The sequence below is a fragment of the Euprymna scolopes genome, chromosome 7, assembly GCF_053919585.1.
Source record: "Euprymna scolopes isolate OS-2025 chromosome 7, ASM5391958v1, whole genome shotgun sequence".
Classification (NCBI taxonomy): Eukaryota; Metazoa; Mollusca; class Cephalopoda; order Sepiida; family Sepiolidae; genus Euprymna; species Euprymna scolopes.
In genome coordinates this window covers 14895097-14910067 of record NC_136488.1, presented here as the reverse complement: position 1 = coordinate 14910067, position 14971 = coordinate 14895097, and the positions used below count along the sequence as shown (strand labels likewise).

Here is a 14971-nt window from a genome sequence, read left to right as displayed (position 1 = left end):
CTAAAGAAGATAATCGCGGGGAGGATGGTATCATGATCACAGACCACAGAACAAATACTATACTACCCCCATCCCAAAATGAGGAAATAATGCCCGAAAACATGATATCATGAAGAACGAAAAGATTCAAAAGAATGTTATAAGTATAATAGAGGCCAGTGAAGAAGAAAAGCAGCAGTGGTATTTGTTGTAGAAGTCGTAGCATAGTCTTACAAAATTTCATAATCATTTTTTCTTGTGTTGTTTTGCTCCATGTTATTCAGAACACAAAAGTATAATTCTCATTAGATCACCAAGTTAAGCAACATTCAGCCTGGTCAGTACCAGATGGGTAACTATTTGAGGATACGAGGTGATTAACCGCGATGGGATAGGAATGCTGAGTCTTGTATCCTCAGTAATTACTGCCTTCCATAGTTGTCGTCTTATCATGTTTAGCCAACTAATCCTCTGGCCGGCTTTGGGTAGGATTGAAACAGCTATCTTCAGACAATGCTCACTTGGGACCGTCGAGACTCAACGCCTCCATATAGACGCGTTGAGTCTCGTGATAACAACAATGAGGATGTGGAAACAAACATCTATGAAAACTTTGACTTTTCTCTATCGCATCAAGTGACATAGCACCTGTTCTGCAAATGGTATACATTAAGACGTTGGTGCCTATGCATTGATGTTACCGTGCAATTTTTTAAATAGTATTTTCAAATTAAATTGAAGTTTCACAATATCATTTTTCATTAAATTGGTAGGTGGAAGTACAGAATAGTTACTCTTCCCCCTCCCCATGTTAAGAATGGCTTTCTAAATGATAACGTTATTATTTCAGCACGGTAACATAAGTGCATAAGTACCAAAAGATTCTTCACTTCTGAATGTATTATCTCTTTTCCCCAGTGCCGCGGCACACTAATGTTTTTTTTTAAATTTTCTTCCTTTGAAAATTGTAACGCTGGGTATGGGGCAGCCAAACCAGCTGCCAACATTGCCCTGCTTTTTATTGAAACCAACCGCGAGCTCTTTTTATTATCCTCGTTATTCCCTTAAGTGAAATTGTCTGGATCTCTTTTGCGCTTCGTTCACCAGGAATATTAGTTAGGTAGGACTTCAGGTTCTTCTTCATAAGCCCTGTGACACTTATAATAACTGGTCAGAATGGTTACTGCCGTGCCATGAAGACATAATAGCTAGAAGTTATTTAATTTCATTTTGTTTACCATTAAAAATAAAAAACGTGAAAGACTTAAAAAATATTGAAGATGAGTTAAGAGTGTTTCTCTATCTTATATTCATCCACGTATTGCTGCAGTAATTAAACAACACTAGGCACGACTGTCCCACTGACATTTGCCATTATTATTCTATACAAGATATTGAATACAGGATATGTTGATTCATGTGAATAAAAAGTCTGTATGGGTATAAATATTAATTTTTTAAGATAGGTGTGCCGAAAAAATTTAAATAAATTCAATAATATGCCGCCATGTAAAAAAGGTTGGGAACCATTGCAATAGATGAACGCAATCATTTGAATTTCTGTGGAAGAGTTAAAAAAAGAAAATACTTTTGCTGTTGTACAACGTCATATCAGGTTCTACTATTTTCTTTAAGATATTTTTAGAGCTACTGCAAAGCAAATGCCAATGATTTTGTGTCCACTAAATTCTGAAGCTGAAGAGATTCCATTCCTACTAACGCTAAAAAGCAAATGGCTTTAATTACTAACCTGCTTCTTTCTTTGCTGTATTGAGATTCATTCTCTTCATCAAATGAATTTTCCCAGAAACGTGTGAACTCAATATATTTTCCAACCCATAAAATTCGCTCCATCTTCAAAAATTAATGAGTGTATGTGAAAACGATAATCCAGTGCAGAAGTTAATAAATCAAACAGCCAAAGGCTAGAGACACTGAGAATTCACCAGCTGGTTGCATGGAAAGATCACCCGTCGTGCCTTTGGGCTGAGAGAGGCAAGTCACAAAAGAAAAGATTCAATGACTCATATACCAGCTTCCTCCATCTCCTGCACACATTCCTAAATACTATAAGTCAGGCAAACAGAAAAGAATTACGACTCAGTCACACACTAACAAGAACAGCATAAACCAATGCACACACATACACAATGCCACGCTGCCAAATACTCACATACGTATATTACTTACACACTCATATTCACATTTTGAACATGTTGAACTACACAATTCTAAGTCTTGTAACTATTGACCCAACGTTCTTTACAAGTGTTTGTATAAATGATTGAAAATAACTTTTTATATTCTTATCTTTTGTATAAAAATGTTTTCTTACAAAGTTTCGTTTTTCTCAATTTTTGCATTTACAAAATTCTGTTTATGTTTTAGATAGCACTTGTTAATGGTGATTCTTTCTATTCTATCCACGTTTTTTTTTTGTTTATTTCCATTTTAATATGCAAGCATGTTTCATATATATATATATATTCTTCATTTTTTTCCATCGCTAAAACATGTTTGTACCTTAATAGACGTTAAATATTGGTGTCGTTCTTGGCTATACACAAAGACGCTATCGCCATGAACCACAATTAAAAATTTTTTTTCCTTCATGATTTAAATATATAAAAACAAAAACTTTCAGTTATTAGTGAAATCATAGTTGAATTTAACTCCACATGAACACGTTTTTTTTCTCCTATTTTCAAACCATAATAAAACAAACCACTGTACACTTATTAACCCTAATCCCCGAGTGACTTCTGGGCCTTGATAAGTGGTGACTCCTTTGTAAAAAAAAAAAAAAATCACTCATAAACTTGACATTCCTATATTGGTGATCTTTGAGGAGAGATTTTCTTTCTACAAATCCTATGTTTTTAAATTGAAGTAAACACGTTTTTCCGCTGATTATAAAATCATGGAAAACACAAAAAAAGTTGTTCGCGAAATTTTAACTTTGCATAAGCATTTTTATTTTTCCATGAATTTAAAACCATAACAAAACAAGACATTTCTTTTTTTTTAAATACACATCCATATAATAAAGTTAAAAGTAGTGGTAGGAGAAGAAGTGCCCAAAGGCGAGGTGTATAAAGTAAAGATAATGTTAAAGTTAGGATAATATTTACAAAAAAAAAAAAAAAAAAAAAATTATTCACGTTCCCCCCTTAACAAAGCATATCGCCACTGTGATGTAAGGGGCTACTATTTGAGACCATGCCTAGAAAAGATTAATAAGATGTTGGTTTACATTACATTTAAACTTCTGCATATCAGTACAGCCAGGGAAGCAGGTATCAGGAAGGGAATTTCAAAGTCTAGAAGTTAGAGGGAAGAAGCTTTTTAGCATTCAGGGACTTTAATAGTGGAAGGGTGTGATTTTGTTGCTAAGTGGGTTGTCAGATAGATGTACGTCGAGGGGCCACAAGTGCCACGACTCATCAGAGAACATTCCACTAAAACTGGTAAAACAGGCACAGATATGCAGCATTGTAGCGATGGGACAGGGGTTGGAGTTTAGTTGACAAAGTGGAACCTATTAGATTGGAGACTCTTTTTTTAACCTTATCCAAGTGGAAGAGGTTAGTGTTGCAACGATACTCCATGCATGGACGAATAGTGATTTTATAGAAGTACAGGATATTTTCAGGTGTGAGTAGTCTTCTAGCACGATAGAGGGAACCCACATTCTTTGCAGCAGACTTCGCAATGTCCTCAATGTATTTGTTCCAGTTCATATTGCCTGTGAATGTCAAGCTGAGGAGTGTGAAAGAAGAATTTTCAGGTAGGGTGTTATTTGTCAATATTAGGGTTAGGGTTAGGGTTAGTGGTATGCCGAACATTTGATGTATTCAAAAAGATATGCAGAGACACAGGACGCCCAAGAAAGAATGTTACGATAGGTAGTAGGGTAGTTTGTGAAATATTGGGTGGTGAAAGAGTATTCTTGAAAAATAATAAAAATGTTTAGGTGGCAGAAGGAGAAACGAAAAAAAAAAAATAATTGAGAGAAGTGGAAAATAATAGGAATGAGTGTGAGAAAAGTTTTTTTTTTTTATAAATGTAAAAGATGTGTAAGTATGTAAGCATATGAAGTTGAATAACTTGAGTTTAATCCAATACTGGAGTTCATATATTGATGTTTTTAGCTATAGTTAATGAGATTTGGTTTTCTTTAATTGGAAAATAGCAAACCTAATATCCAAATATACCTTATTTTTATGAAAGCAAGTCCATGCATAGCGTGAGTTGATATGTTGTCTCCTGTTATAAACATTAGCTGTTTATTTCACTAAAGCAAGTCTCTGCTTTTTTTTATTTTCATGGCAAGCGCTTAACTGACTTTCAATTTATGTTCTCTCCTCTGCAGAATAACCACAACTCATTTAACTACAACCACTGTCAACAATTTCCCCCAATCTCTATCAGTGCCTAAAATCTAAATGCAAATTCCATGAACAAAGTTTCTTTCTTATAATGCATACCTGTGGGACTCTGTACCGTGGGGTTGCTTTCCAGCTGATAACAACATAATCAAATTCTACCGAATTTCCATTACTACTGATCATTATAGTGTTGTCTCACCGACCATTTTATACTCATTGACCCTGTTACAACAGCAATTGGGGTAAAAAATCAACGCATACAAGTCTAACTTGTGAAGAAGTATAGGTTTATTTCAGCGCAAAGCATTCGTACATTCTTAAACGTAAAAACTGAAACAAACACAAATGAACTCATAAATATTTCGAAAGGGGGAACCCCATAAAGTGAAATATCAGTCATTATTTGAATCCGATAAATTTAGAGAACATGTGCTTACCTCTTTTTGCCTTGCTAGTGATCCATGAAGACGACCTCAGTCTTGCATGCTGTCGTTTTGGAAAAGGCCGAATCCATGCCAGGCAATGTTTAAGACGGAAGTTCCTCCCACACCCTCCCTCTGGATACTGGCAGTGCAGGAGGCAGAAGTTCTCTCTAAAGAAACCATACTGGCCAAAACACAAACTCTTATTCTTGAGTGTCCTTTAAGCCTTGATAAGTGATGACTCCCTTGTAAGAAAAGCATCCGTGATTCAAACAAGCCTAATCTGATACATGTCCATTTTGTATCTGACAAGCTCCGCATGTGAACGAACAGCTCATATGAAAATTAAACGAATGGATTTACAAAGAATAATTTTTCAAGGATTCTTCTCTTGATCTTCCAGATTTCATCTTGGCTCGATTGCACTTGGATCTTTCTTGGTTGCACTTCTGAAAATGGTGCGTCTTGTTTTAGCAATCATTGAACGAAGGTAAACACTCGTCACCCACTGAGTGACAATAAATATTTCATTAATATATACTGTATTTTTTTAATCCACAATTGTAACTATTAATCCGTTATTTAAGAGAGACTCGTCCAGTTGTAAATCGTCATTTTGACTATAAAATTTGATATACATTGGTGAAATTCAATGTCACAAATTTATGAACGCAATAGAATCATAAGAATGAGTAACATTAAGAATTCATTCGCCTCACACATGTTGAGATTTAACTACAAATTTAATATTCAAAAATCCTTGATAATCAAACATGCATAAGACTGAGACGCCAGTTTCATATCCCAATTCAAAAACCATATCGATTAAGACATTGTTTGTTTCAAATTTCACCGCTCATATCTATAATAGTTCAGAATAAATCGTTGTATTAATATTTCTATATAGTTCTACATTAACTATAATATTTCTATATAGTTCTCCTTTAACTATAATATTTCTGTATAGTTCTACATTAACTATAATATTTCTGTATAGTTCTACATTAACTAAAATATTTCTGTATAATTCTACATTAACTATAATATTTCTGTATAGTTCTACATTAACTATAATATTTCTGTATAGTTCTACATTAACTATAATATTTCTATATAGTTCTACATTAACTATAATATTTCTATATAGTTCTACATTAACTATAATATTTCTATATAGTTCTACATTAACTATAATATTTCTGTATAGTTCTACATTAACTATATTTCTGTATAGTTCTACATTAACTATAATATTTCTGTATAGTTCTACATTAACTATAATATTTCTGTATAGTTCTACATTAACTATATTTCTGTATAGTTCTACATTAACTATAATATTTCTGTATAGTTCTACATTAACTATAATATTTTTGTATAGTTCTACATTAACTATAATATTTCTGTATAGTTCTACATTAACTATAATATTTCTGTTCTACATTTTGACTAAAGCTTTTCAGTACGTCATTATTTTGATCTTGTAAAATGTATTAATGTAAAAACTTCAACCAAATACTCAAATATCATAGCCAAAATGTGAAATCCTGCTCAAATATATTGAACGTTATAGATTTTTTATTTTATGGAAATTGCTCCAGACAAAGCTTGAAGCCACTTGATGTAAGGAGTTTAAAAAAGTAGTACTGTCAGATCAAAAACTTAGCAACGATAAGTGTTAGAAAGAATTACATTCTGACCCAGAAAATAGCAATTCGTCTCTCATTGTCGGAAACATCGCTCCTGGAATGTGAGAACAGCTGCTGAAGCTTAGTTCCCAGATTTTTCCGAGATTTTTTATCATGATTGGAATTTGCTTAACTTTTTAGAATCGATATAAGTTCATGTCTAAGATTTATGATGTAATTCTCGTTAAAATCAAGAGCAAATTAAATTTTTTGGTTCAACTGATAAAATATTTTAGTGCAACCAAAATCATATGAAGTGAAAACTAAGACAGTTTTAATTTTGTGGAGTTATGAGCAGCATACAATAATGACCAACTTCCAGTTGTATAATGGTTTATATCTCTATGGATTATGTGGCAAATTACAGTTTTGAACTAATTGTGGTTTCTGATTTCCAGAGGTTTAAACTTAGACGTGCAATAGAGTTTGTTAAGTGTGGTACAGTTGTCCACTTTCTGAATTAGAAAGGACACACATTACAGGAGACTTTTGATGGAATGAAAAATGCGTATGGTAATGATGCCCCACTAAAATTGTAAAATGGTGGCATCGTGGATTCAAACATGGCCGTAAATCTGTGGAAGCAGCTCCTAGACTTGGTCGCCTCCTTTCTACTATCCTGCAAAAGAACGCTCTGGCCAACAATGCACATGTCGCTAGATCAGGAGCATGAATGTGTGGCTATGAAATCCTTCCCCATTGGCGAAAATAGGGAAAATTTGAAAGGAACCAGGACATTGTTATTATTGATTGAGTGTGCAATCAAAGCTGTTTCTTTGAGGCGTATGTTGTGTATGTTGTGTTTTATCATCACAAACTTTATTCTGTTTATATCATAAATATGTTCCCTTTCTTCTTCCATGAAGACTCAAGAACTCTGCCGGACCTGTTGCTGCCTTTATTCTCAAGTGCTGCCAATGTTGTTTGTGGTGTTTTGAAAAATTAATAAAATTCATCAACCGAAACGCTTATATTGAAATTGGTAAGTTTTTTTTGGTGCTTGTCTAGAATTCACCCTTATATTAAAAACCATAACTAAAAAAAAATATATCATGTACGTACTCATGATGGAAATAAAATACCATATTCCAAAAATCATGTAAAGTGACCAGGTAGTTCTATTTTTATAAAGAAAATCATTTTTTAAGCGAAGTTGAGGTTTTCCAATGTCTCCATGTCAAAAATGGTTTTCTAAAATCTACAAGTTTGAATTATTTGGAATTATTTCCCTTCTTTTCAAGATGACGACTCGATATCGTTGCTGTTAGTTTGGCCACATGGTTTGATTATTTTACTTAAAAAGTAAAACTATTTTATCAATTTACACGATTTTTGGTGAATGATATTTTCTTTACGTCACGGGTAAGTACTTCATTCAGATTTTTTTTTTTTCTTTTTTACACGGTGGTCACCACTTATCAAGGCCCGGATAAGGGTTAATTCCAAGTACAGTACGTTAGTGTGGAGATTTGATGAAGTGTTTACTTAAGGAGGCGGTTCATTAGGAATTTGTTAACGTTGGACTTGAAGACATCCAAGTTGTAGTCAGGTGGGAAGCAGGCAGACGGAACAGAGTTCCACAGGCGTGCAGTTCTAAGAAAGAAGCTTTGTTCATGGAATCCACGTTTTTATTTTTGGTTTTTAATTTTACTTAATATCATGTGGTTTTCTTGTTTGTTATTGATTGTTATGTAATCTTTAGCTTAATCACACATGTGCCATCCAACCTATTTGTGAATGAAGATATTAGTTCTCCTCCCTGGTTTACATGAGTATCTGTTATATATGATGGGATTAAGTGAGTGAGAGCAATCATTGACTAGACCCGACACGGCACCAAACAATTCTGTTGACACAACCCGGCACGGTTCCAAACAATTCTGTTGACACAACCCGGCACGGTTCCAAACAATTCTGTTGACACAACCCGACACGGCACCAAACAATTCTGTTGACACAACCCGGCACGGTTCCAAACAATTCTGTTGACACAACCCGACACGGCACCAAACAATTCTGTTGACACAACCCGGCACGGTTCCAAACAATTCTGTTGACACAACTCAGCACAGTTTCCAATAATTCTGACACAACCTGCCACGATCCCAAACAGCTCTATTGACACAACCCGACACAATATGAACAACCCCGTCAATATGACCTGACACGCTACCAGAGTAATCTGGACAGTTACTGTCTGAACGACTCTGACGTCATCTTTTTCTAGCCCTTAGACAATCTCATTTTCGCTGTAGTTAGACGTAACTAAGACACTGACACACAATTCTTGAGTGCTTCTGTGCAAGCCTGTCACACTTAGAATGTGATTTGTGAGATTATTGATAAAAATAAGTTATAAGTTGGACCTAAGATGGATCCTTTAGGCACGTCAGCATTGATAATTTGCACTTCAGACTTCTGCCCAGCGACTACTATTTGTATAAACTTATCAGAGAGAAAAGATTCAATGGTTGAGAAGACATTTCCAGATATTCCATAGCTGGAAAACTTGTAAAGTAGACCTTTATGCTAAATCCTATCACATGCTTATGATATATCAGGAGCTATTGCTCTTGAGAGGAAACCTCCTCTTGAATTGAATGCCATGTTTAATTTCAGAAAAGTTTCCGATGGGTAGCTATTCTATACAAGTACTGGAGATGAAGAATTTGCAGTTTGAATTTTGCAAGCAAAGAGCAAAAGATCCTTCTCGTGTTGACACAAAAAATATGTACTGGAATGCTAAAAGATTTTCTATTTTTATGGAGCAATTCCGGTTTCTGATTCGTTGATAACAGAACGTGAATTAATTTGATTCCTCAGTTCCTATTGGCAACGTTTATAAATAGAATATCCAAACTTTCAGGGATCATACCCCCATTATATATAAAAAAAGTTGCAACACTCCCATTAATAGATTCTGCATGAAATTAGAGTCAGCACATCAGCTGATGATCTCACAAGATGGAAACTATATTTGTGTTGTAATCTACATTTTAGTTTCTTTATGTGGGTTTTGTTTTTAGGGCGAGGTGTCTGACAGTGTTGTCGGTGTTTTTGTAATTTTTATGAAAGTGTGTAAAACTTGTGGAAGAATGCAGATGTTAGAATATGGAAGAAGATGGCAAAAGTCTTTGATATAATCCGGGAAAGTATGGTGTGTAGATGGAAAGGATTTTGAGTTTTGAAATAACCTTCTCCTCCGTTACTCATTTATGTAGAAAATGTTTTCTGTTTTATTGTGTACAAAAGGCGTTCCAAAAGTAATGCCCCCTATTTTTTTCGCCTGAATGGATCAGAGAGGATACCAAATTGCATTGTTATGATGACTGAACTAATGCATTCATGACTTGAAATTTTCATCTCTCTATTGCAGATATTGACTGTGTGAGCCTCTAAGAAAGCAACCCCTGTCATGGATGTGCGTCAGAAATGGAGATTCATCATTGAATTTCTAGCAAAAGTGCATTGAGAATGGTGGTGACAATGTAGAAAAATAAATTCTGAAGCACAAAAGGAAATTTTGCGAAGGAGACCGTTATGCCAAAAGATGTGAAAGTCCTGAAGATAGAAAAGAGTTTTTAGTGGGTAGCTCTTCAACTTTTTGAGTTAAAAAAATAGGAGGCTTTACTTTTTGACCAATTCTCGTATGACAAAACAAATTCCGGACGCCCATGCACAGCCATTGTTCGTCGCTGGTAAAAGTGCATTAAGAATGGTGATGACTATGTAGAAAAATTATTTCTGGAGAACAAAAGGTCACTTGTTTTAATGGTTCCATTTTCATCTCCGTGCCCTATTAACTTTTGGAGTTAAAAAAAAAAATAGGAGGCTTTACTTTTGGAACGAACCTCGTATTATTCTATCGAATATTGTTTATCAATTCCAACGATATCTATATGCATAATTTTTATTATTATAAGAAAAGGTATAAAGACATACTGTATGTTTTTCTCTCAACTATGGGCTAAATAGTAGGGTATTTAATTTAAAGCCTTGATAACTGTTATAACGTTGTTTAAATGATTACAACGAAAATACAACATGGGAATAGAGTAGTAAAATGTATTAACAAGAACATGTTTCTTAGAACTCCACGTCTGTGGAATTCGCTTCAAACAAATTCTTGGTGAACCTCCCCTTAAGTAATCCAATTTACGAAATTTCTACTACTAACGATTATCGTCCCATTGACTATTGTGCGCTCATTAACCCTTATCCTCGAGTGGCCTCTGGGCCTTGATACGTGGTGATTCCTATGTGATCAACAACAACAACAACAACAACAGGAAAACATACAAAAATGTCCGTTGTTTGTCTAGCTGACGGACAACCTCAGTTCACCGGATAAAGAAGCCACAGATTAAAGCGTTGTCTTCCGGTATTTATTGTGTATGGATCAGTTTATTCGTAAGTAATGCAGATAATTCCACAACGAAAATAACCAAGGGAAAAACTCTGAAATAACGACTTATGATGTAGAGACTGCTGTCAATCATCAGCATCATCTTATAAATCTGAAGATTCTATTGTTGGCATTGATATCTCCAATACTTTTATAGTCCAAATTCTTTTTAGAAATACATCAGGTACTTACGGGAGAGATCATGTGAAGGTTGCCAACATCCTAAATGAAAGTAATGTTTTGTGTAACAAACTTGGTTTGAACTTGGGATACCCAGGTCGTCAGTTCGGGTCGTTAACCACTGCACCACCGTCACCTCTCACTACTGTCGATAAAGATGGTTTATTAATTTCCCTTTTTTTTACTTTCAGCCATTCATGGTTTTGGTTTCTGCAAGGCTGCACGTTCTGCTTTTATGATCATTGTAAACAATGCACTGCGATTGACTGCCATCAATTCTGTCGGGGATTTTGTCTTAATCATTGCTAAAGTTGGAACCGTAATAGCAGCCGGTGGTGTCGGATATGAGCTAATCAAGGTAAGTAATTTATAAGTTTTGAATTGAAAGCCATGCTTAATTTCAGAAGAGTTTTCAGTGGGTAGCTAATCTGTATAAGTCCTAGAGATAAAAAAAAGTTTTCAGTAGGTAGCTGATCTGTATTAGTCTTGAACTTTAAAATTTTGCAGATGAAGAGCAACGATCTTTCTTGTGTGGACACGAAAAATTATTTGCAGGAATTCTAAAAGATCCAATATTTTTATGGAGTGATTCCGGTTTCTGATTGGTTGCTAGCAGAGCGTAGCTCAATTTGATTGGTCAGTTCCTATAAGTAGAACTTTCCAATTTTCTTTAAGCATACCCTCTTTTTATATAAAAAACATTGTAACAATAACATATCCTTTTCTATTTGCGCTAAAACCTTTGTTCTTTTATACATGTAACCAATGAATAATAGCTTTGTTTCCAACAGATATGCAATCCTTAAATTTCTATGTGAAATTAACATGAAAGTTAAAAAATAGGATCATAAACTGTATTTTTCCATCCTATACGGATGTGGCAAGAAATACAATGGAAATACTAGTCTAAAACCTCTAAAAATAAGGATAAAAAAATTATAGCATACATATTTTGTCATCATTTTTTTTCTGTTATTTCACCCCAAACAAGGCACCATGTGATTTAGAAAAAGGGGCTACTATTTGAGACCAAATATACAGGGACATTATGTAGGGAGTTGAGCAACGAAATATCTGTTCACATTACTGTTGAACTTCTGCATGTCAGTACAATTAGGGAAGGAGAGACCTGGGAGGCAATTCCAAAGTCTAGCTGTTCGAGAGAGGAAACTATTAGAGTAGAAGGTTTTCCGGTTTCTAGGGATCTCTACAATGTAGGGGTGGGATTTTGCTGCTTGCTGGGTTAGTCGGGGGTATTCACATCAAGGGGGGTACAAGTGCTTCAAGTTTGTCGGAGCACATTCGATTTATTTTTGGTGCATAATCAACAAAGATGATTAGCGAATGAAAATGCTTTGTTTGCTCCTACTAAAAAATTACGTACCTCAATACCGTAATGCAATAAAACATAGGTTTATTTTTTAAATTTATATTTCTCATACAGAAAGTATTTACATTAAATCTACCTGAATGCATTTCAGTTTATAACAATTGTTTCAAAATATGATAAAATAATTTAAAAAATTTATAATTTTATAAACAAAAAAATTATGACGATCCTTGGAAACGCATGGATGGATCTTGCTAGTATGTTTTGATTGTTTTATTAATTTGTATTCTTGACTAATATCTTATTTGTTTGTCTTTCAGAACAATAAAGACATTAATTATATCTGGCTTCCAATTGCTACAATCTGCATCATTTCGTATCTCATTGCTGCCTGCTTTTTCTCTGTCTATGAAGTAAGTAAGCCAACTTGCACCATTACTGTTGGCAACCATGTATAGTTGTAGCACCTCAGTTTTAGACTGAAAGAAATGAGTTTTGCATGTCATTGTCTTTTATAACTCACAAACGTGACATGCTGGATCAACTAGGTTTCAAGGATCCAGAAAATATACAATTGACTCGTGTGCATTGTAAACAAACAAACATGAATTCATATTATTTGGATTCTTCGGGCTACTAGTCTCATCTTGAGTGTTAATTCCACAACGTTTCAGTCGATGAACCCTTCGGCCTTCTTCAGGTGTATCTTTCGAACTTGGGAATGTTTCTATTGAACTCAGATGAAATTTCGAACGGAATTCTATTTATTCATGGGAGTAGCGTGCTCTCGTTCCATCAGCCATGACAGGATAGCTGCTCTAAGTAATTTGCAATTGTATTTTCTGGTCACCAACATTGAGAATTGAACGTTCAATCCTCAGAAGAATACCACTGTTACAATTGATTTTTCCAAGTACTCTAATCACGAGTATACAAGGACCCAAATTTGATAAGATACACCTGAAGAAGGTCGGAGGTTACATTGACCGAAACGTTATAAAAATGACACTCAAGACGAAAACAGTAAGTTGAAAAATCTAAATAATACGAATAATACGAATCCTCATCTAAAAAATTCAGAAACGCAAACCTTAATTTTTTTTTTTTGGGGGGGGTTCATTTTCAACTTTTAATATAAGAAAGGATTCATTAAAAAAAAAAAAGGGATAATAGATATTTTTGGGGTGCGTTTTTTTTTCTTTTTTTTTTTTTACAAAATGTTTTAATAAACAAATGAATTGTTGTTCTTATTTGTCAAAACCGAAGATTCTATTTTTTTTTGATTGTATACGATTTGCGCGTCCTAAATTGTCAGATTATTGTCACTTTATTTATAGTGTAAACCGAAAAAAAAAAACTGGTGTAAACTTGAAGTCATTTCTTTCATTTTGCTCATTTTATGGGGTTTTTAAAACCTAATTGATCCACCATCTTTTCTCAAACGTAAGCAAAATATAAATTATATCATCACAAGACACAAAATATAAATTATATCATCACAAGACACAAAATATAAATTATATCATCAAAAGACACAAAAATATAAATTATATCATCAGAAGACACAAAAATATAAATTATATCATCAGAAGACACAAAATATACATTATATCATCACAAGACACAAAATATAAATTATATCATCACAAGACACAAAAATATAAATTATATCATCAGAAGACACAAAATATAAATTATATCATCAGAAGACACAAAATATAAATTATATCATCACAAGACACAAAATATAAATTATATCATCACAAGACACAAAATATAAATTATATCATCACAAGACACAAAATATAAATTATATCATCACAAGACACAAAAATATAAATTATATCATCACAAGACACAAAATATAAATTATATCATCACAAGACACAAAATATAAATTATATCATCACAAGACACAAAATATAAATTATATCATCAGAAGACACAAAATATAAATTATATCATCAGAAGACACAAAATATAAATTATATCATCAGAAGACACAAAATATAAATTCTATCATCAAAAGACACAAAACATAAATTATATCATCACAAGACACAAAATATAAATTATATCATCACAAGACACAAAATATAAATTATATCATCAGAAGACACAAAATATAAATTATATCATCAGAAGACACAAAATATAAATTATATCATCAGAAGACACAAAATATAAATTATATCATCAAAAGACACAAAATATAAATTATATCATCAAAAGACACAAAACATAAATTATATCATCAGAAGACACAAAATATAAATTATATCATCAGAAGACACAAAATATGAATTATATCATCACAAGACACAAAATATAAATTATATCATCACAAGACACAAAATATAAATTATATCATCACAAGACACAAAATATAAATTATATCATCAGAAGACACAAAATATAAATTATATCATCACAAGACACAAAATATAAATTATATCATCAGAAGACACAAAATATAAATTATATCATCAGAAGACACAAAATATAAATTATATCATCACAAGACACAAAATATAAATTATATCATCACAAGACACAAAATATAAATTATATCATCACAA

At 33.3% G+C, this 14971-nt stretch overlaps 1 protein-coding gene across 4 annotated transcripts in view; it reads left to right on the top strand.

Moving 5' to 3' along the window:
* The window catches only part of LOC145279612 (choline transporter-like protein 1), a 141575-nt gene that overhangs the window by 111902 nt on the left and 14702 nt on the right, over positions 1-14971 (top strand). For 3 of the 4 annotated variants that reach the window (XM_080130806.1, XM_080130807.1, XM_080130808.1), the window contains 4 exons: positions 5193-5279; positions 7344-7459; positions 11254-11420; positions 12713-12805. In XM_080130806.1, the coding sequence (XP_079986932.1) occupies positions 5193-5279; positions 7344-7459; positions 11254-11420; positions 12713-12805 (463 nt within the window). The remainder of the gene's footprint in view (positions 1-5192; positions 5280-7343; positions 7460-11253; positions 11421-12712; positions 12806-14971) is intronic. The other variant, XM_080130809.1, reaches the window with a different exon arrangement.